Source organism: Dermacentor variabilis, chromosome 3 (assembly GCF_050947875.1).
Source record: "Dermacentor variabilis isolate Ectoservices chromosome 3, ASM5094787v1, whole genome shotgun sequence".
NCBI classification, from domain to species: Eukaryota; Metazoa; Arthropoda; class Arachnida; order Ixodida; family Ixodidae; genus Dermacentor; species Dermacentor variabilis.
Genome location: NC_134570.1, coordinates 80,611,925 through 80,635,516, shown reverse-complemented (window position 1 = coordinate 80,635,516; position 23,592 = coordinate 80,611,925). Strand labels below are relative to the sequence as shown.

The following is a 23,592-nucleotide window of genomic DNA, read 5'->3' as shown; positions in this document are numbered from 1 at the left end:
AGGAGGGCGAGTATATCGATGGATCAGAAACTACTTGACACAAAGGTGCTTGTTCGTACGTACGGAAGATGGTCCGACTACCGACCACTACATATGCCGAGGAGTTCCCCAAGGTGGGGTTCTAAGCCCTATTCTTTTCAACCTCGCGCTTCTTGGGCTGGCCGAATCCCTACCGGAAACAGTGAGTGTCTCAATCTACGCCGACGATATCTGCATCTGGTCGTCAGCGGTCACTCGTCTGCAGGTTCGCGCAAGGCTGCAGAAAGCAGCAACACAGGCATTTCACTATCTTCACACACAAGGCCTTACCATCTCAACAGAAAAATGTGCGTTAGTCGCTTTTACACGAAAACCAATGTCTCGTTATCCAGTATGCATTAATGGCCAGCCTATCTCCTACAAGAAAAATCATCGGTTTTTGGGTGTCATTGTGGACCGGGACCTCTCTTGGAGCCCTCATGTTGCCCACTTGAAGAAGAAGCTCACATCTATTGTTCATGTCTTCAGGTTTATCGCCGGGAAAACATGGGGATCGTCAGTGGGCTCCATGCTGCAGTTATATCGAGCACTTTTTATCGGATTGCTACGTTATAGTTCTCCCGTGCTTGCTAAAACATGCAAGTCAAATCTTCGAGAACTACAGAGCGTGCAAGCACAGGCACTACGTGTTTGCCTAGGACTTCCGCGGAGCGCCTCAACAGCAGGAACCATTATAATGGCTCGAGACCATCCGATCACGACTTACATTAGCATCGACACGCTTAGGGCCCATGTTCGTCATGTTTCACGCATGCAGTCAAGCTCTCTTGCCTGCCTGCCAGAACGACGACCACAGGCGTCCTTCTCCAACGAGGTCAGCATCCATCGTGCCTGTCTACCATCGGGCTTCACACCCTCAGCACGTTCAACCTCAGCTTTGTGGTGTTTAGAACAACCTCGAGTGCGTCTCACGGTTCCAGGTATAAGAAAGAAGACCGACCTGCCTACCTTTGCCCTGAAGCAAGCAGCTCTGGATTGTTTGAACACTTTCTACTTTGACCGAGTCCACATATATACGGATGGCTCTTCCACTCAGACCAGCTCCACCGGCGCAGTGGTTATACCATCACGATCAATTAGCGTCCAATACAAGATTTCTCACCTGACAACATCGACCGGATCGGAGCTTGTTGCCCTCCGAGGTGCCGTTGATTACATTAACAACCAACCCGCTAATCGGTGGGCAATATTCTGCGACTCGAAGGCGGCCTTACAATGTCTTCTGTCATCTCTTCGTCGCGGGTCGTGTGAACAACTAGTGTCGGAGATACGAGAAGTGCACCATCATATGATAGCGAAAGGACACGACGTCGTGTTTCAGTGGCTGCCTAGCCATTGCGGTATCTCCGGCAACGACCTCGCTGACGAAGCTGCCAGGAAAGCGCACGAAGGAGCAACCCTTGTTTCTGTACCTTTATCGCGGACCGACGCAGCCCAACACCTAAGCAAGGTAGCGCACTGTATGACATTACAGAAGTGGCACACACCTGAATTCACCCAAGAACGATTGCATTCCCTCGACCCCTCTATGCAACTGCGGCTGTTACCAGGACTTATGCGAAATGAAGAAACAATGCTGTGCCGCTTACGCTTGGGCGTCGCATTCACCAATGCATATACGTTTTTGATTGGAATGACTGATAGCGCCGACTGCAATGCCTGCGGTGCCGAGGAAACTATAGAACATCTACTGTGCTACTGCCCATCTTTTCAAAACGAAAGACATGACCTCTGCACAGCTCTCAATCAGCTCGATAGAACACCGTTCACCTTGAAGAAGATCTTGGGACCATGGCCTCGCATATCGCAGCTACAAAAGGCCACAAAAGCTCTGCTGCGATATTTGAAGGCTACTGGATTGAGTCAGCGACTATGATCCGGACTGAGTGACTGAACGATATCCCCGGTGGACTTTCTCTTCTTCTTTTAATCTTTCCGTCCCCTTTTCCCTTTCCCCAGTGTAGGGTAGCCAACCGGGCTCAGTCCTAGTTAACCTCCCTACCTTTCCTTATCATTTGCTCTCTCTCTCTCTCTTAGAAATTCGCGTTGCTGTAGTGAGTCATTAAATGTTATCTATGAGACCAACAATAGCGAAATTTCTCACGCTGCATTAACCGCTTAAAGGGATACTAAATCAAAAAAGGATTCGAGCAGCGTTAATAAAAAACCTTTGCATCATAAAAAAGAGGGAGAAAAGGGTTGTGTAGCAAAGCAGGGAGGTTAACCACAGGTAGTTCCTCTTGGCTCCCCTGCACGGGGGTGAAGAAGTAGGGGATAAAGAAAGAAAGAAAGAAACAAAGAAGGAAAGAAAGGAACAAAGAAAGAAAGAAAGAAAGAGAAAGCAGGAGAGAGAGCAAGAGCGACAAGCAGAAACAAATTTCGTACACTGTAGAGCGGTAGGCGGCGGCGTTTTTAAAGTCTATCATGAAGGCCCGTAGACCTTAGGAATCTTAGTAGCGCTAATAAGGCCTTCTGCGCGGATGTTCTTTGGGAGAACCGGCCTCGAGCTTTCAGATCTCATAGTGGACGATTGCCCAATTGGTCCGTCACTCTACACATCACTTGCATCTCGGGAGCGCGGGCTGACGCAGGTAATGTGTGCGAACGTCTCCACAGCTGCATCTGTCGCACGTGGGGCTGTTGGCCATTACAATAAGGAAACCATAAGGCTGATAAATGCAACGCCTAGCCACAGACGGCACAGCATGTTCTGTTCACGTTGTGGCAGTTCATGCGGCAGATACATCTGTATGACCGGAGACAACGAACACAAACGACACATGGTGAAAAATATCGAGTCCCACAGAGGCAAAATACATTCACGTGACATCAATGGCAGCCCAGCAGCGTTATCTGTTTGCGAAAGCGGAATCAAGAGGCATTGACCACCTTCATGCGCAGATCGGGCGGCTTGGTCGGCTTGTTCATTCCCGCAGATATAGCACTGTCCCCTGGAAGCCATGGAAATATTTTGTTGTGTCCCTTGTGATGGCTGCGATGATATATCCGTTGAATTTCTCAGGCCACTTGTTCGTTGTGTCCGTGGCGCATTGGGCTCTCTATACACTGAAGGACGGCCTAGGAATCACTAAAAACTGTTCGTTGTTTCGTTAGTTCCTAATTAATGAAATCCCGTACAGCACAGAGGGTCGCAAGTTCGGCACCCGTCGATGTGGTCACAGATGAAGCCTTTAACTTTATTTCTGCAGCTTTTGCCGGGATGATGACTGTAGCGGCAGAGCTGTTGAGTTTTACCGAACCATCTATGTAGACATGTAGGCGGAATCTGTGGACGTTGTAAATGTATTCCAAAGTTGCTTGCTTCAAAGCTTGCAATGGCACTCCAACTTTCTTTTTGATGCCTGGAATTGTCAATTGTACTTGCGGCTGGTGGAGACACCAAAATGGGGCTGATAATCGTGTAGCAGTCGTGAATGTTCTTGGCAAGTATAACTGCTGTCTTACAATACTTTTGGCAAAAGTTAAATGTGGCCTCATTGCTGGCAAGCAAACAAGATGGTGCGAGGGAATCCGAGTCAGGTGTAGGATGTGTGCTTTCAGGACATCTTTAGCAATGTAGACTGTCAAAGGACAATCTCTGGCAATGGCCACTGTCGCAATCGATGACGTAGTTCTTGGGAGACCAAGGCAAGTTCTGGGTGCTTGGACTTGCACACTCTGAAGTCTGCGGATATTTTTAGTGCAAGTATATTCTTGTACAGGTAAGCAGTACCGCAGGAATCCTAAATATAGGGCTTTATATAATTGCAACACTGATAGTACTATAGCGCCCTAGGACTCCCCACCGAGGAACGCTAGAAGGTCCACAATGACGGCCAAACGGTTGGTGAAGTGCGAGATCTGAGGGCTCCAAGACAAGTCTCTATCAATGATGACTCCAAGAAACCGGTGCGTTCGTCTGTAAGGTACATGTTCCCCATTAATCCGCAAAGCATACGTGACCATCACTTTGCGAATAAAAACAACGAGCGCGCACCTATAAAGCGGAAGCTCCAGGCCTTTACTTCTTAAATATGTTGATAGGGCTGTTGAAGCCTCTTGAAGTCGTACGCGGACTTGTACCCATGTCACTTCTGAAGGCCACATTTCAAATGCTGTCTGCATGTATAGAGAGTTGTACGGTTCGCGGTAACGAATCGGCGAGACCAGCGAGCACCAGGTTAAATAGGGTCGGGCTAAGTACTCCATATTGAGGTACACCCCTGGTATAGCTAGACGGCGTTGATCCATCTTCAGTCCGAAAATAGGAAAGATCTTCCATTCAAATAGCTCCGCATCGAGCGAAAGACGCGTCCACCAATACATACAAGTTCTTAGGCGTCCAGAATTGAATGATGATCTACATTGTCGTAGGCACCTCCAACACAAGGAATAAGGCCGCAGTGATTCGTTTAGGGGGTGGGCGCAGTTAGGTGGGCGGATGAGATTAAGAAGTTTGCAGGGACAACATGGCCACAATTAGTACATGACCGGGGCAGTTGGAGAAGTCTGGGAGAGGCTTTTGCCCTGCAGTGGGCGCAACCAGGCTGATGATGATGATCATTCGTTTAAGGGTTTTTTTTTTTCTGGTGCTGTACATACGTTACAAAGTCCATAATGATATATATCGACGAGCGTCCATGTCGAAAGCCAGCCATTACCTCTGGATAAACGTTCTAAAATCCCATATCATTACAATTGTGTAAAGATAATTCTCTCCATTACTTTGCGACGCAGGTGGCCAGTGCTATTGGACGGCATATAGATAATTCCAATGGAAATTTGCCAGACTTGAGGAGTGTGACAAAGCGACTGGATTGCCACGTCATAGGGACCAAGCCGTCGCACCATGATGCATTATATATGCCAAGAAGTGCGTCTTTGGACTCCAGCGGCAAGATTTTCAATAGCACTTCCATTCGCACTTCAGATCCCGGAGTCGCCGAGCAAGCCGCCATCGCCCTCGCCCTACTAGACGGTCGTTGGTCCGAGATATATAGCGATTCCGAAACGGCAGTTAGGGCTTTTCAGAAGAATTTCATCGCCAAGCAAGCTGCTCGTCTTCTTAGCAGATCGAGTCCATATGTTCTCACGCATCATTCAATCCACTGGTTTCCCGCTCACGTAGGGTTGGTTGAGGGTGCTTCTCTGAACCTCAATAAGTCTGCTCATGAGGCTACGCGTGACCTCACCGACCGTGCTTCCTCTGCAAGAAGCGCCTACTCCCCTCCTTCCTACGGTCACAGGGACGCTCCCGCTACTCACAACGAGATTATTAAATTCTTCTACATGTCTAGAAGGGTCTTCCCACCCCCTCACCCTAAGTTGAATAGGGCGAGAACCATTTCGCTTAGACTTCTGCAGACCAGCACATATCCGTGTCTGTCCATTTTCCTCGAGGCTTGCCCTGACGTGTATCGCGACGATGCCTGCCCGTCTGGCGGGCAGACCTCCACTCTAGCGCACATGCTCTGGGAGTGCGGGTCGACGTACCCCAAGTTCATCAAGGAGGAGTGAGACTCACTTCTGCGTATCCCCGCTCTAGAAAAGCAAATCCTGGCTGTCCGGCGTGCCCGCGACCTGCCGGTTCCGACGTGGGACTAGCCGGGTGCGCGACGAGTATGCGTCCTCGCCGCACCTGCAATAACGTTTTTTCACTCATTCACTCACTCACTCACTCACTCACTCACTCACTCACTCACTCACTCACTCACTCACTCACTCACTCACTCACTCACTCACTCACTCACTCACTCACTCACTCACTCACTCACTCACTCACTCACTCTGGCCTCTTGACCAAGGTTTGCAAGCGCAGAGTATGTGATGCCATCAGGTCCTGGTGACGAAGATCGTCTGCACCCAGCAAGTGCGGCTTCCAGTTCTTCGATGGAGAAAGGAGCGTCCATACGAGGATCTCGGTAGCAAGTGGGGACAATAGGAATAGGTGCGCAAGGTGAATAGGTGAACGCCGGACCCGCCATCCTTGCGCAGTAATCTTCGGCTACGTAGACTTCTAGGCGTCCTTGTTGGAGGGCTAGCGATTTACATGGACGGCGCTTTTGAGGAGCTGTTCGAAGTCCACAGACTGTTCGCCAGACAACCGACAGAGGTTTATGGGGGTCAGGAGACTAGCGAAAAGATTTCTAGCGTTGATTTTGCCGCACAGCAATGCAACGCTGAATTTTCTTTTGAATGCATCTGGCCTGTCTAAGGTCATAAACTGATTTAGTCTGTCTGCGTCGTCGCTCCACTCACCGGCGGATTGCATGGAGGTGCTGTATTTCCACCTAAATATCCGTCTATTTCTCCAATAGCCGGAATGAACGCACATCATCCTGCATCGCCTTGGTGATATGAATTTCAAGTGTGGACGAAAAAACTTCCTGGCATAAATGCTTTAATCGTTCGTCCAAGATTTGAAAAAGCCGATTTCGCTAGGCCCTTTCTCTTCAGGTAAGTAGGAATGTGGCCGCTTCCATAGGTAGCTATGTCTGCGAACCAATGAACACTGCTAGCGAGATATCGCGAGACAAAAGCTAAGTCTAAACAAATGCTATAAGCCCGGCGACACAGGAACGTGGGACTACCATCGTTAAGGCAGCAAAGTTCATGACCACAAGACAAAGGAAACGAGGTTCCTTGCCTTGGATGTTACCTTGATGCTTTCACAAAGTCAATGATGCTCGTTAAAGTCCCCAACAACAATCCATGGACCATGAGTCGAATCTAATAGGTCACTGAGTGTCTGTCTGTCGAAACGACTTGATGGAGAAAGGTAAGCGCCAACTACAGTAAAATGCAAGTTTGTGTTTTTCACGGTCAAGCAGACATACTGATTACTGCCATGTGGCAGCACTGGAGGAACAACATAAGTCAGTTCTCACCATGCGTGGATGGTCACGTTGTTAATGAAATTACTAGTCAATTACACGTAAGGTTCATAGCCCGAGTGCCACACGGGTTCCTGTAGGTTCGGCTCACAGACAACAACAATGGAAAATTGATTCGCGAAAACGTATTGGCTAAAATGAGCAATACGGGATTTCAGCCCACGAGCATTCCATTGCACAACGGATGCTTCCTTGACGTGTCTCAAGAACGGCCGAGACGGTAGAGTCATTGTGTTTGCTATTCGAGCCTCGCAACAACCGGATCCAGACAGTGCAGCATTTGCAGTGCACCTCCAGCAGATGGCGTCTGCATGTCATTTATCATCACACGAATGACTTTCGTTAGAGAGTTCATTATTTCGATTACTTGCTTGTCTTGCCCTTGCGTGCGATCTGTGAAGTCACTGGTGTGTCGGTAGTCCACCATCAGCCTTTATTCTGCAGGAGGACTTGATGCCGGAAGTGCAGGCCAAGCGTTTGCGGGGAGCGTAATCACTGCATCACCAGACACCGTGTTGTCAGTGCGATTAACCAGCCTGGGAGCACCAGCTGCAGGAAGTAGCGCCTTTCTTACGACGGTATCAGTATTTTTAGTAGACGAAGATCGTCTGCAGCTGCCACTATGCCGTCGCACTATGGCGGAGATCCCTCTATGCGTTGAGTTGTCTCTCACCATTTGTTTGAGGACTTTCAGCTCTGTCTTGTGTCCCGGCCAATCTTTCGACGAGGCTTCATAGGAACCAGAGCAATTGGCATACTTGAAGTAAGTCGCACAGCAAGCATCAGCGCTGTGCTGCTCAGAGCATTTTGGGCACACGATCTAAATTATGCATATACCACTGGCATGCCCAATCTTCAAACAATTACGGTAATTAGGAGGTCTCGGAACGAAAGCTAGATACAGAAAAATCCGTGTGACGGCAAGCTTCCTCCGTTGAAGGTTATCCTCACACAACGTGATTCTCCTAGACGACGGACTTCAATAATAATTACATCGGCTATGGCGTGTTTAATCATCGAGATCGTTGATGGACCTATCGAGATCATAAATGACACCTGATGAAGTATCGCTGTCCTGTGGTAATAGGTTGCGAACATTTAGCGCGCCCATCACCTTGACTGTGCTAAAGAGCACTGCTTTGTTCTTGACATCGAATGCAAGAATATTCTCAAGGGTTTTAATTCTCACATCCGTAGTCTCACGCGGAACAAGAGCCTCTAGTGTGTCAGATATGGCTGGCCTGTTCTGCCGATTCAGGTCAGCGGTCGGCTTCTCTGGCAAGAAGAGGATGCTATGGACCGTGTCAGTGTTCTCTGCCATATCTGCCATCTTTGTTGAACACGAGGAATCAGTGAAGATCCTCTTCTTTCCTTTTCGCCTTACAACGGTCAAGTAGTCACCGTCACCGTCATCCAACACATCTTCTCCTGAAGCAGAGTAGTACAGCAGGGTGTCCTCGCTACCTGTGTCGCTCGTGAGGTAGTTGCGCATCCTCGGAGTGTTTGACGGTGTGACGTCTGTCTCGTCGGAACGCCTAGCTGACTCCACTTCCATTGCCGAAAGACTCCGGAGCGGCGCCTTTGGAAAACGCGCAAAAGTACTCGTAAATTGAGAGAACTGAAAAACGGGGTTCCACATAAGAGCCACTTCTTCGTCGTCTCCTATCATAACAAAAAGAGCCAATCTTACTACGAGACGATGTTTGGTAAGCCGTGAAAGACACAAGAACGAAACATAGGCGGCACCGCCGCCTTGATTGATTGATTGATTGATTGATTGATTGATTGATTGATTGATTGATTGATTGATTGATTGATTGATTGATTGATTGAAAACTTTATTGTTCCACCGAGCTGGGGTGCCCGCCTCTTAACCTACACGCAGGTAGGGGGGGAGGACGAAGCAGTCCCCGCGCGTTGAGGACGGTGAGTCTTCACGACCTCAACGGCCAGGCGGATTGCTCGACGCTGGTCGTCTTCAGCCTCGCTCTGGAGCAAGGCCTCCCAGGCCTCTCTACTGTCAATGTTTTCCTTGGCCCCTGGGGAGCCAGCACACTCCCATATTATATGATCTAGCGTACCTTTTTGCTTACAAATTTTGCAGAGGGCGTCGTTATAGTCCCTCGCCTGTGTTAAGTAGATCCTATGTGGTGATGTATAATTGTTTCCCTGGAGGCGTCGCCAAATGCGAGCGTCCTCCAGAGAGAGAGACCGATGCGGAGGCGGAAAGATTCTTCTTTCGGCTTTGTAGTGATCGACAATTTCCCTGTACGTGATCATGCTATCTTTTACCCCTGGAACTGGCTGCTCTAGAGTTGCCCGGTGGTAGAGTGCTCGGGCGAGCTCGTGAGCGGCTTCGTTGCCTGGGACTTCTTCATGGGCCGGTACCCAAATAAAAGTTATGTCCCTCCTGGGAGAGTTTTTGAGTAGAATGTGGAGGGCTTCTTCCGAGATTCTCCCTTTGTTAAAATTTCGGATAGCTAATTTGTTATCGCCTAATATTACTCCCGCTTTTGTACCCGCACAAGCGAGCGCTACTGCAACCTCCTCGGCTGTACAGGCGTCCCTCGTGCACGTGGAGCACGCTATCTTAACGCGCCCGTCGCCATCAACCACCGTCGATACCGCAGCCCCGTCTCTGCCGCAAGCGGCGTCCACGTACGCTACGTTATGCGCCGGTGTGTTTTTAAGTTTATTTACTAGAGCCTTAGCCCTGTGAGCTCTCCTCTCTTTGTTGTAGATAAGATGCATATTTTTAGGTAGGGGGCGATTCGGAAGCGTTTGCGCACGTCCAACGGAATGTCTTTCTTGTCAGTCGGGGCACCCCTGTCGCATTGAATTCCTACCCATTCCATGATTTTTCTCCCTGTTATAGACTGGCCTAATCTTTCGAACTGAGACAGTCGTACTGCCTCAGTGAGTTCAACTAGCGTGTTGTGAACCCCCATTTTGAGGAGGTGGTCTGTCGAGGTCGAGTCTGGGAGCCCTAGGGCTCTCTTAACGCTCTTCCTAATGATCGCATCTATTTTATCCTTTTCTTCTCGTTTAAACACAAGATACGGTGAGGCATACGCTATACGGCTGGTAATGAAGGCTTGCATGAGTCTGAGGAGGCTGTTCTCTTTGAGGCCCCTGCCTTTGAATGAAATTCTCCTAAAGATCCCCGTGACCTGCGCCGCGTGTCCTTCTAGCTTTTTGATCATCGTGAGGTTGCATCCATTTCTGTAGATATACATGCCCAGAATTTTTATTTCCTCCACCTTGGGAACCTCATTTCCGTTTACGAAAACAGTGATGAGTCTGCTGCTTCCAGTGTGTCCCCTTTGATGTTTTGGCTCAATGATTAACAGCTCCGATTTCTGTGGCGAGCAAGCCAAGCCTCTGCTGGCCGCATACTCTTCCACCATATTCGCCGCTATCTGTAGTTTAAGTTCGATGGCTGCATCACTCCCACTGTTAACCCAGATGTTGATATCATCCGCGTACATGCTAAACTTAATCGATTTAATCTTATTGAGTTCCGCCGGGAGACCCCTCATCGCTATGTTGAATAGGAAGGGTGAGAGCACCGACCCTGGCGGGGTTCCCTTGCTCCCAAGTGTGATGGGAGGGGATTTTACATCCAGAAATTTTATATTCGCCTCTCTCTGTGACAGAAAGTCTTTGACGTATGCATATACCCTGTGTCCCACACCTACCTCTTCGAGGCCTACCAATATAGCCCTATGGCTAACGTTGTCAAATGCCTTGGTGAGGTCGAGACCTAGGATCGCCCTGGTGTCAGTTGAGTCGTATCGGTCTAGGATATCATGCTTAAGTCTGGTACGTCAGTGTGACATCACAGATTGTAATGCTTCTTTTTTTCGTATTTCGGCTGCTGTGGTTCAATAAAGTTTTTGAAACTTTCAAAGTTCAGTCTATGGCTCTCTTAGAGTACAATACAGTCCATTTTTAAAGATAAAGAATTAACTAGGCCCAAGCATACAGCGTCAAAACATATCACGTCACTGCGTGCTGGTGCGGGAATGACAAGGCGGAGGTGCATGACATTTTGTACTGAGCCCTGGATGCTCAGTACAAGATGTCATGCACCGCCGCCTTGTCATTCCCGCACCAGCACGCAGTGACGTCATATGTTTTGACGCTGTAGCTTGGGCCTAGTTAATTCTTTATCTTTAAAAATGGACTGTATTGTATTCTAAAAGAGCCATAGACTGAACTTTGAAAGTTTCAAAAACTTTATTGAACCACAGCAGCCGAAATACGAAAAAAAGAAGCATTACAATCTGTGATGTCACACTGACGTACTAGCCCTATACAGGGATCTGTCGCAAAATTGAAGACTAACACCTTGGCCGTCATTTTCTCTCGTAATAATCAACCTATTACCACGAAATAAACGAAAGTAGAGCTCTTCAAGAATAATTTATCAACCTAAATTCGTTGTTTCTCCTTAGCGGCGCTTTGACTTACGAGCACTGGTGTGCTGGTTTGTTGTTTCAACTTTCTGCCACCAGGAGTGCAGCGAGTTCTGCGTGGCGCAAAGGTGGATAGCAACGTGTGGCTGCTTTTCCAAAATGTACGCCGTCAAGCATCGCATGAAAGGAACAGTGTGCGAATACGTGCCACATAGTGAGTGAAGAATTATCTTTTTTTCTGTGCTTTCTTCTCGTATTCTGCATTAATTAGACCACTCTCGTCAAACACGATGCAGGGATAAAGCAGTACGCCTTCACTGCTTACATTACGCTGCAAGAATGTTGGATTTTCGTTTAATTAAGTAGGTGGCTGGAGGGGGGAGGGGTCAAGTTCTGTTCTATCTTTATATACGCCGTTGTATTTTTACACAGGGCTTTACCTGTTCACTACGAACCAACCTGCCCTCAACAGAGTACTTCTGGAAGAAAGAACGTGTGGGCCACTATCATAGAGGTCTTGAGAGCTAAAAATTGTCATCCACCTAACTGTAGCACGAAGGCACATAAGAAACGTGTACGGGTATCTCGTAAAGAACTTCGCAGCGGAAGAAAAATTCGTCCTGGTTCGGGCATCAAACCCGGGGCCAACGCTGAATTTTACAAGCGACTTTGAACCTAGCAGCACAGCTGATCAACTGCAACGGCCAGGGGGAGGGGGGGGAGGGATTGGTAAGTCAGGAAAGCTGAAAGAACGAACAGCTGGAGTATACCTTGTGAATCCGGCATCACATCTCTACTACGTCGTGCATTTCGAGACCCTCTAGTGGGGTGTTTTAATTATCTATAATTAACAACGACTACTTTTCATTCTTAACGAACCAAAGAGTCAACCTTAACAGTTTCGAAATTGTCTTCTTTTTTTTCGGGACCCTGCCGACGCGAGACCCACCCTGATTTGCAGGCTATGGTTAGGAGTGGCCTTTCCTAAATGCCTTGCTTTTCGCATTGAAATGGCTGACAAGGCTACGCGTGATGATTGTAGTCGCGAGAAGGCCCTTCAAGACGTTACCTGTGACTGTACTCGCTACAGTGTTACAGAGACTATCGCACAGATCAGATTGCACAGATAAGTACAGGTAATCTTGAAATGCTGACCTCCTAAGCCATCGTAGCGCAGGCCGGCGAAGGCATTGTTACAGCTTTCAAGGACAAGAGACCTGTGCAAATGGCTGTTAGCTTCAGTTGGTATTCATTTAGCCGCACGTGATGCTGTGCTGCGATATACTGCGGTAGCGGTGATCGTGACCAACGGTGGCTACGTGCCAATTTCTCTGTAGTCTGGACGAACACCAGGTGCTTGGCGTGCATGCGTGAACAAACAAATGTATTACGAAAACTATAGGGTTTGTTTTTTCTGTACAACGGGATCAGGGCGAGGGGGGGGGGCGTTATACTGTAAGCGTCCACCTAGCGTACATGTCCATTTCGTCTGCTGCTGAAGTGCTGATTGGCTAGAGTGCTGAAATACTGATTGGCTGGGCTGGGGCACGTGTCAGAAGGAGGCAGGCACGCTAGCCAATCAGCACTTCAGAAGCAGACGAAATGGACGTGTCTACTAGGTGGACTCTTACAGAATACCCTCCCCCCCCCCCCGCCCCCAGGTATATTACGCGGGGCCAGCAAAACTGGGCTTAAATGGCCCGCCCCTGTGCTAGGGCAGCGCTTCTTTTAATAGCGACAAAAAGAAAGGAAGTACTTCACTTGCACAAGTGTGTACGATATAATTCTTGCACCCCCAAACTCACGTTTTGTGACCTAATAGTTTGTTGTGGGATACCGCAAAACGATTTCCTGGAACACGAGATCATGTATGCAACTACAATGCATTAAATTGTGAACAACTTCCATGAAGCAAATTTTGCTTTCCTTGCGTGTTCTCTCTGCGCAGTGCGTTGCATCGACGAACTGATCCGTCAGAAGTGGTTCATGTCCTGCCAAAACATCTGCACCCGAGGATGCAAGTACGAAAGATCGTCCAAGCTCATTTTGCTCAATAGTCAATCTCGCTTCGACGCTCCCATTTCTGTCAAAACGAAAGCGGACCGCGATGCTGATGTGAAAGCATCGGCTGTTTCTTAGAGCTGTTCCAGTCTCGAAATACGCAGCACTAATGTCATGTCGCACCATTAAGTCTTTCGCAATGCAGTTATAAAATGGACTCGCCTCCCGGTTCTTCGAAATCGGACGTCCATCGAAGCTGTTCAAAACCACCACTGCAACTGCTGAGGGGGGTATGCAATGGTTTATGGCTCAATTCCTCCTCCGGCGCATTATTCAGACACGGCAGAATTTGGACGTGCGAACTGCCCCTGTGGTGGAATTCCGCGGTGTTATGACCAGCGGCAGCACACCGCCCTTGGTCGTATTGCCGTATTCCCTTTGCCGCTCCTCGCATTCATGCTGCTCATCAGGAGTCCTAACCATGCGTTAACTACCTATAGCGGTGCTGCAGCAAAAATGAAATCAGTTGCTGGACTGGCTCTTTTATATTATTAAAGGCTAGTAACGTCACTCCCCACGTCGGTAGCTGCCGTCGCCGCGGCAGCCTGTGCAACAATGACCTGTACCAGGAAACCTATGCGGGGAGCGCTACCTGCTTCGCGTTGTTAGCAGGAGCGCCTTATCATCAAATATGTGGTTTGGGCGCTTGTTTTGTGCTTGTTGTTTAATGAAACGAATACTGTGGTGTATGTTGTATCCGTAATATATGTTGTATCTGTTGTATCCGTATGTTGTATCCGTGACTTTTCGCTTCAGTTGCTGAAGGTTCTTTCTTCCGTGAGAACGACGCCGCGAAAAATCCCGAGAAACGATAGGCTAACAGCTTCGCTGTAAAACTAAAGGAGGTGTATTACAAGAAAAGTGCCTAGTCAGAATAATTCACTGTTTTAACAATTAAAGCTATTACCTCACAAATGTTTAGCTAAACATAAGCGTATAGCTTGAACAACAACGGAAGTTGCTTATGATAAGCGTACAGGCGAAGTTACGTTTGTAGCACTTACTTAAATACATTTCACTCGACACTTGGTTTATACTACCTCTTTGTCGTTTATACATTGTGAATGCGTGCAGCCCTGTGGTGTAACATGCGTATTTTCACTAGTGTTGATTTCGCTATTGCTGTGTTTGTGGAGCTTGTGGTCTGCTGCTTTGCAATCTTGGGCAACTACAATGCATAGGACGCACGCTTCCTTCGTATAAATATTACGTATTTTCAACTGTTGCAGGAGTTTAGGGGCTGCTGTTCTCAGTGCGGCTACTCGTCTACAAAGTAATAATTTTTTATTGCACATATTACATAACTATCTAAGTTACTACTGCCTCGCAGGCCCTAACGCGGCGAGGGCTGCGCTCTGTTTGTTTACCTTCTGTAGTAGTCGTTGCGGTTCACAAAAGAGGCACTAATTTCCTTGCCCTATATATTGTAGCAATACACTCTAAGAACAGTTTACACCCTTTGGCGTGCCCCTTCTTCCACACAACGATAATCGTCAATTGCCTTGATGCGTTTTCTTTCTTTAACGCTGCGAGCCCGGAACTTTCCAGTAACGAACGGCACGCGCGTTATCAGAAGGGGCACTCCAAAGGGTATAAACTGTTCTATGCTGATAACGCGCGTGCCGTTCGTTACTGGAAAGTTCCGGGCTCGCAGCGTTAAAGAAAGGAAACGCATCAAGGCAGATGACGATTATTGTTGTGTGGCAGAAGGGGCACGCCAAAGGGTGTAAACTGTTCTTATAGTGTAGCTATTTTTTGAATGCGTAAGCATTTCTATGCCTACCAAACGAGGAAACCCGTCCGTCCGTCTGTCACGTGAGACGAATCACTATACAGAAATTAATGTATAAAACAAAACAAAAACATTCGAAAGAAAAACAAATCTTTGGCGGCGGTGAGTTCCGAACCTACGACCCCACGCTCGAAACTAGAACTTCTGACCCAGTGGGCTAAACACCCACGCTTGCTGTAGATAAATATATTTTAACCATATGAATGTTTTGTGCCGGCGATACGAAACAAATGTCAAAGGAGAACAATCTCTAGAAAGGCTTGTTTAAACATTTCGTGTTGGTGTAGTAAAAGCCATCTTTGAGGTCACATGTAGAGCCGACTTGCAGTGTTGTATAGACTTCAAGAAAAATCAGATTTTGCGAAAATTTAATGCCAAACACGCCACATCACCGATGCCTTTTGGCGGTCGTTGGATGCGCCTCCCATTGGGGCGTTACTTCACCTACCGAAATGCCGCCTATCTGTGAGGGTTCGGGCGCTTCCCATCGCGCAACACAGACACATAAGCCGTGAATCAGTTGATAAGGATTATAAGGAGTGATGAAGGGCTTATATTGGTTTCATGACGATTGATAATTGTTTGACGAGGATGGATAAGGTGCTAAAGAGCGATAAGGGCTAATAGTGTTCGGATCAATTCTGATAAGGTTAATAAGCACCGATAAGGGTTGATAAGGGTCAGATCAAGTCCGATAAGGTTGATAAGAACCGATTACAGTTGATAAAGGTGGGATCATGTCCGGTGAGGTTGATAATAATAAATAAGGCTTGATAAAAAACGGATCAATTGCGATAGGATTGATACCGTCCGATAAGTGTTGATAAGGTTCGGATCGAGTCCGATAGGGTTGATAACAGGCGCTATCGGTTGATAAGGGTTGGGTGTAGTCCGATAATGTTGATAACGACCGATAACGGCTGACAAGGGTTTATACTGCTCGAATACAGTTTCATAACATTGGTAATGACACCGGGCTGTATGGAGATGAGCAAGTGGCACGATACTTACGCATACTTAAACAACTCCCAGTGGAGTTGCTGCGTGAATTTTTTTCCCTATTTCTACGAGTTTGTGGGATTTGTTCTGCGTCGTTTCTGGAGGTGAGAGTAGGGAATATGTCACAAAGACAAAAGGAGCTATTAGGCACCGAGGCGCGCGGTAATTAGTTGGCGCAAACACTGACGTTACGTTCAGCCTAAGTTAGTAAGGAGGGGCGGCCGGAGTTGGCGCAGGCGCTGACGTCGTGCTCAGCCTATACGAAGACACTAACTAGTAAGATGGCTGGCGTGAGTTAGGATTAAAGTCCCTGAGCTTGAGTTACGAATTCACCTATGCTCCACGGAAATAGACGGGGCGCATGGATATACGTGCTGCAAGTAAACGCACAGCGAATGCTTGCGCATATAACGAGCGGCCCTTTGTTTGAGAGCGCGCCTAATGAAAAGCGTGCCTGTGTTTCAGGCTTACGTCAGGCTTACGTGTATAAGCTGGAGCTGAAGCCTCCTCTTAAGGGCCCATCGTTCCCGGTGCTACGCCGAGCGTCAGTGACCTTCTGCGCCACATGCTGCGAGGCTTGCTGGCATAATTATCGAGACATTTAAATAATAATGCGTCCGAGTATGCGCGTACGCCTCGTTGTATCGAGCTTTAAATATTACTTCTAACTCGTGTGCTCTTAGAAATTCGACATTTAGGGCGGCGCAGGCTTGCTAGATTGGAACTGTACACCGGAAACCACGTAGACGGGACTTCGGGGTGGACACTTACAACGGCGCTGTTAGCGACATCTCACGATGGTACGTCCCACAGCTTCGCGCTCACGGATGCGCCTTAGTGGTAACATTGAGGCGTATGTTTACGTCAGCCTGTCTACACCGCATTAAAACACTAAACTATATTAGCGGACAACTTTCTGCGGCAATTAGGAAAAAGCTATAGGAGTCGATGCTTCTCCAGGGGAATTAATGCGCTAAGTGTCGCGGCAGAGATTCAGCTTTCTGTTTCGGCCTCTTGGGGCGTTCATAGAACTCGCCATGGCAAGCAACGAATCACTTGTCGCTTGCGGTGCTTTCCCATTTGCCCAAACGCTCGATTGGCTAATGAACAAGCTAACATTCGTACTTAACAATGAGTGGTGCATTTTTCTTACTGCCCACAAAAGAGGACTGACGCTGAGGCTATTAGAGAAAGCGTGCTATCTCCTAGCTTGAGCGTCAGTCTTTAGAGCTGTGGCGATGAAGGCGTTGTCGGTGCTCCTCCTTTTTGCTGCAATATAGATGCAGTAGTAAAAAACGATGCGTATGTTTTCTGTTCCCCAGCTTGAAGAAGCGCGAATTAATTGTTGGGACTTTATTCAGGAGCATGGTCGAGCCATCTCTTCGCTTCCGTTTATTTTCTTTATAGCCACAGAGAGTTGCCCTAGAGTCGAGGATGGCAATTCTTTTCTTCTGGTTCGTATCGCGCATCCCAATTCGCATATTTATTAAATTTAACGATATAATATTGTTCTTCCTTTATTTATTTATTTATTTATTTAGTTATTTAGTTATTTATTTCTCTTTCTCTTTTCTTTTTCTTTCTTTCTTATTTTTTTGCAGAGACACTCGTTATAGAGGTCTGATGTTCCAAACCGGATTCATCACGGATTACGTAAGATACGAGTAAGTGTTTCTGAGCATGCGTGCTTTCTCATTGTTCATTTGTTGTGCATCTCGGCACTACACGTGAGTCTGGTTGAGCCTTAAGTTAGCGCTCAGCGCACAAATAAGCGGAAGTCTAGAATGACTATCCCCATCGCTGAGTGGTTTGCTGCGATTAATTTGGCTTTTCTTCTGGTGCAGAAACCTCGAGGCAGACCTCACGGTCGTCCTCGGCTCCACGAAGCGCAAGATTGTGAGCAACCTGCCAAGAATGACGGTCTGTACAGATGTACCACCCTGCGTGTTCATGTTTAGCACGCATGTCAGTGAATCTATTGTTCAGTTGTGTTCCTTCTCTTTTTTGAAGCATTACCTTATATTTTTCCAGTACGAACTCATAGCAAAAACTTGGAGCGCGACAAAGTAATCTGAGTGGAAGCTAAGGATTTCACAACAAGTGATATAACGGTAAACGAAAGGCGTAACGTTCAGAGATAGAAAGCAACGTACGAGAAAGAACAAACGGGGGTAGATAGCACTCTGTATAAGATAAGGAAACTTTCAGGAATATGATGGTTCCTGCTAACAGATGTAATTCAATATCTCTTTGAAAAAGGCCTTCCTCCTGTAGCATATTTAAGCCGCGGCTAGCGATTATAATAACGATAACATGCTAACCTACCTACGCAAAACTTGGTTTAGTCAGTGTTTAATAAAGGACACGTTTTCAGCTAAAATGGCGGAACATACAAACAGTAACCCCACCGCCCATGTCATCGGTATTGTTCCTGCAGGTGTCTTTTTTTTTTCTGTTGAGCAGTAAACATGCCCTTTGTCTTCTTATAGATGTTGGAAACGGAAGATTCCGAGTAGCATATACTTACAGTCAACCTACGACGATCTTTAACATCGTTGACAGACATTCTTGTCGATAGTTACAGTAGCCCTGCTTTCTTAGTTTCCTTGCTCCATTTTTTTTTTTTCGAGGGGAAAGTCGTGGGCTGGTCATCCAGAAGTGAGGAAACAGATGCTACATTTTTTGAAGCTACTCGCTTCAATCGAAAAGAGAGACTTGAAGTTTCGCGCGCCTGTTGTAGATTTGAACCGTGGCCAAATTATTGGCATAGCTAATATCCGCCTTTGCATGCTGCTGGTAGACACGCGTGACGTGTTTCAGCTGTTAGCTAACACATGAAGCAATTTGTTTTTTTCTGTCCGTTGGTCGAAAGAGCGCTTCTTTATTGTTGTTGATGTCGCGCGAGCCTGCTCGTGCTGTTGTGGCTTGAAGGCGCACAGCGCAGTGAAACAGTTAAATGAGGTATCACTAGCACTGTACTCAGTCAACTGTGGTTAATGCCAGCCTTCAAATGAAATTTCCTGTAGCGAAGAAGGAACACTGTTGTTTGCATGAATAACAGCGAGTTCTATTGGGTGGAAGTCGTTACCACGATGGTGGCAATGTGGCGCTACCATAGGTACCTTCGTTAACACGGGGAGGAGTGTTGTTGGTTCTAGGGAACATTGACAAAAACGCTCCGTGTAGTTCATAGGAGTCCACAAGGAATGCCACATCGTAGAAATTGCGCCTAACTCCTGGTCAATCATGGCACCTCACAACTAGCGCCATAGTTACAGAACACCATGTTTGTTTTCAGCTCTTTTTCATGCGTGCTTTTGAAAGTCTGCGTCAATTTGTCTATAGTTTACGTTTACGAAAAATGTGCACATGACAGAATGTATGATTAGCGCTGATATCGTTCGGTTTCCAAACTCGGTTATTACACATAGCACAGAGCACCGGAAAAAATGGTGAGAATTTGATGTTTTCGCACAAGGAAATAAGCTACCATGGTCTAATAAATAAAAAATGATTTCAGTTAGGACAACGCTACAGCGAAGCATATGTATGTTGCCAGGATTCTCAGCGGTCTCTGGGGTGTTCTTGATAGCAGTTATATTTTCTGTCATGCGTTCTAGTGGCCTTAGAAGTGCCAAGGGTAAATCTAACTTGATGGGCGGACGGAGGGACGGACGGACGGACGGACGGACGGATGGATGGATGGATGGATGGATCTGTCCGTCACTCCATCTGTCTGCTCCCGTCTGTCCGTTCTTTCCCGCTGACCTAGTGGCCGAAACTGTCTAATAGCTTGGGCCAATAGGTATGGGCTGATAGTTTTGATGCCGTCGTGGTCGTTGAATCGTCTTCATTCCAACTTCGCCATCGGGTTCTCGTCTTGCTGACCTTGTCATGTCGTTGTTGTCATACACTGGTTATGCATTCATTGTTATACCGTCGCCCTGAAGCAATCGGAGTCATTCTTCTTGATGCCACCATCGTCACGCTTTTCACACCAACCCAATGAACTAATTTGCCTAATAACTTGGGGCGCGAGGTGTGTACTCATTCGTGGTAGTGATGCCGTCGTGATCGTTTCATCGCCGTCATTTCAGCTTCGCCATCCGACTCGCTTTATGATGTAGTCGTCATACAGTCATCATACATTCGTTGCCATACCATCCTCGTGATACCATCGTGGTGATTCCGTTGACGTAATTCCAGCTTCATCATCTCACTTTTATGATACCATCATCGTCATGCCTTTCACGCCGCTTCAGTCATCTAAGCGGTGTAATAGTGTGTGCCATAGGTATGTGCACGTGGTTGTGCTGCTGTCATTGTCATTGATCGCAGTCATTACATCCGACTGTCGTCATGCTGTCTTCGTCACGCCATCGTTGTATTAGAGTTGTTATGCATTCGTTGTCATAGCGAGGTCGTGATACCATCGTAACCGTTCCACCGTCTTCACACCACCTTCGGGATACGAATCTCATCATGCCGCTGTCGTCACGCCGTCGTCGTCAAGCAGTCATGCATTCGTTTTCACACCACCTTTGTGACGAAGTCGTGGTCATTCCATCGTCATATTGGTAAGTTCCTCATACGACTCCCGTCGTGCCGTCGTCAGCCATTGTCGCCACGCTTGTCGTCATCCCATTGTCCTCATGCCGTCGTCGTCATACCGCCTTCGTCAATCCATCGACGTCATTCCTTTTCCCCTCACTCCGTCGTCATCATATAGCCGACGTTATGTCGTCATGCTCAAGACGACTTTAGCAAGCGAGTGCCATAGCAACGTGGATCCATACCAAAGAACAATGTGTGCACAATACCCGAAGCAACAAAAGTGTCAGAATGGCCACTATACTGATTCTAAATAAATGTCTTCAGCAATGTGATGTTTCGCTACATTGCTTGAATGCCAATCGCATTACCGTCGATAGTCACCGTGAGATGGGTTCTGCTGGAATCTTTTGATAAAAGCTAATTAATTGGCAAGTCACCACCTGCACCCTATGTTGTTGCCTGGCACCGTTCGAAAGCACTGTAGTTCTAGCCGTCGGTCGGCTTAACTGATTTGTATCAGTGTATATAATTGGATACATCCTGGAGTTCGCATTCATGTTTGCATTGTATACTGGTTTAACTAAATGTAATGTCATGCTTGTAAGCTCTCTTCCCGCCGTGGTGGCTTAGCGCCTATGGCGTTGCGCTGATAAGCCCGAGGTAGTGGAGCAAATCCCTCTCGCGGCGGCCGCATTTCGAGGCCGACCAACTGCAAGAACGCCCGTGTATCGTGCATTCAGTTTACGGCAAAGAGAACCCCCATGTAGTCAAAATGAATCTTGAGTGCCCCGTTATGGCGTCCATCATTATCAGGTTGCGATTTTCGCGCGTAAAACCGCAGAATTTAATTTTGGTTGGCTCCTCGGATTTTCTTTAACTGGCCTTTCATTTTTCTCCTGCCAACTTAAAGTACTTTTTCCTAAATTGAAAAAAAAGGAATCTGAGAATAATAAATTTGATTTAGTCACACCCTCATTACTTTCTTTCTATTCGCATCATGCAGATGGCTGACTTCCTGCTGTACCTTTCCGGTCATGTGAGCATGTGGTTGGGCGTGTCGCTCATCGCTGCGGGCCCCCTAGTCGTCGAGGGCGTCAAGTATGTGCAGCGGCTGTTCGACGCATTCGCCACCTCCATGGGCCTCGTCGTAGTCTAGTCACGAATAATGTATAGCGCGCGGACCTGTTGCCCACGCCTGGACGGCTATTGTTGCGCAATCGTCCCGCCGCAACGACACAGAGCCGGCCTCCTGCTAACAAAACATACAGATAAAAGACAAATACGTCAATAAACGCTTTATTGATTTAGTCGTTTGTGACACACCTATAGCGGCTGTAAGAGCCACCAGAGCACGAACGTGGAAGTTGGGGAATTGGGGAAAAACAAATAGAAAAATGTGAGCTGCAAGACGGAGGGGTTAACCAGACGAACCCTCCGGTTGGATACTATGCACTGGATGGAAGCGGAAAAGCTTAGAAAAAGATAAGGAGATTAGGGAAGTGGGAAGATGCTGAAAGTCACAGCAAGCAACGGGCTGCGAGAGATTGAGAGAAGCGCAAACGCGAAGGGAGACACTGTAACTTGCACGAATTAAATTAAGAATAAAATAAGCGGGGAATACGCGCACAGCAGACATGCACCATTTAGGCTCACTTGTCTTCTGAAACGTAACTGCGTCGGTACAGCGTAGTTGATATCGTGACTTTGAATCAAGATATCTATGGAATTGGTTCATTCAAACCATATTCGTTTTTCCGTGAATAAAGGCGCACTTAATCTGAACAAAGGACGCCTTGAAGAGTTCCCGTTCATTCCCAGTGCTGAGCGGTACTTACGTTCAAGTGCGGTGGACGGACAGTGTTCCTTGTTAGGTAAAGACATAAGTCGCGCTTCTGCATCAGAGTTGGCGTTCCCGCTGTAGTGGCAGGGAGGAATGCATGACGGACTTCACAGCGATACTGTCACTGCGACTCGATTTGTCGGTGATTGAGGCCCCTAGAACGTCAAATACAAATGCCGCAAGAACTTTTGAAAGAACTACTCAAACAATTGTGAAATTAAATAAGCAGAGTACCGTTAGACACGTGAGCAGTAACTAGTGGGTAAATTCAATTGAGTGGCGTAATTAGGCACGATGTGAAAAATTACTGAAGTTACGTTAATCACTCTTTGTCGCTCCAGGTGCACAAAACGGAGCGTCGTTAGAGAACTGTCATAAGAATGGAAATAAAACTTGGTTAAAATGAAATAAAGTGTGAACTTCTTGGAAACGCAATTTAATACTTTTAAGCAGTAGATGCTTTCGAACATCATAGGAAGATATCAGGCTCGTGCTCGACGCTGGCTCGGAGAAGGAGAAAACATTTCGCTCCTGTGAAATACTGGAAGCATCAACATAAAGCTAAGCAGAAATAAAGTGTGGTTCTTAAGAAACGCAACAGTGAATTCGAATTTGCAAAGGTATTTGACAAGCCATAGAAGATGCCAAAAGTGGGGGGGAAGCTCTCAAAATGCCTTTTCTTTGAGATCGTGCGGTGCCGGAACCCGCTCTGCTTTCAGCTCGAATACGTCAAGGGGTACATGACCACCTCGTGCTCTCAGTGAACCTGCAATTGTTTATTGAATGCCATAAAGGCTGTACCAGTTCCCTTCATAGTACTGAAGCTAAGCGACATCGGACTTGGTCAATGTCCTTTTTTTTTCTTTATTTATGGGGGGGGGGGGACCTTCTTGTAACGGTGAGCGCTGGTGACTCTCCTTCCGTAGAATAGTTGAGGTGCCCACCTTGAGACAGGTTTCTAGCCGGTGCACGGATGCAGACACACCTTTCTTCCAC

At 47.3% G+C, this 23,592-nt stretch overlaps 1 protein-coding gene across 2 annotated transcripts in view; it reads left to right on the top strand.

Annotated features, from left to right (window-relative positions):
* Window positions 1-22,211, top strand: part of LOC142575939 (uncharacterized) — a 70,522-nt gene extending 48,311 nt beyond the window's left edge. The window contains exons 20-24 of one of the 2 annotated variants that reach the window (XM_075685760.1): window positions 11,450-11,564; window positions 13,299-13,371; window positions 17,804-17,866; window positions 18,047-18,122; window positions 21,760-22,211. In XM_075685760.1, the coding sequence (XP_075541875.1) occupies window positions 11,450-11,564; window positions 13,299-13,371; window positions 17,804-17,866; window positions 18,047-18,122; window positions 21,760-21,912 (480 nt within the window). In that variant the 3' untranslated portion in view covers window positions 21,913-22,211. Of the gene's footprint in view, window positions 1-11,449; window positions 11,565-13,298; window positions 13,372-17,803; window positions 17,867-18,046; window positions 18,123-21,759 lie in introns of those variants that run through there. The other variant, XR_012826742.1, reaches the window with a different exon arrangement.
* Window positions 22,212-23,592: the final 1,381 nt, after the last annotated feature.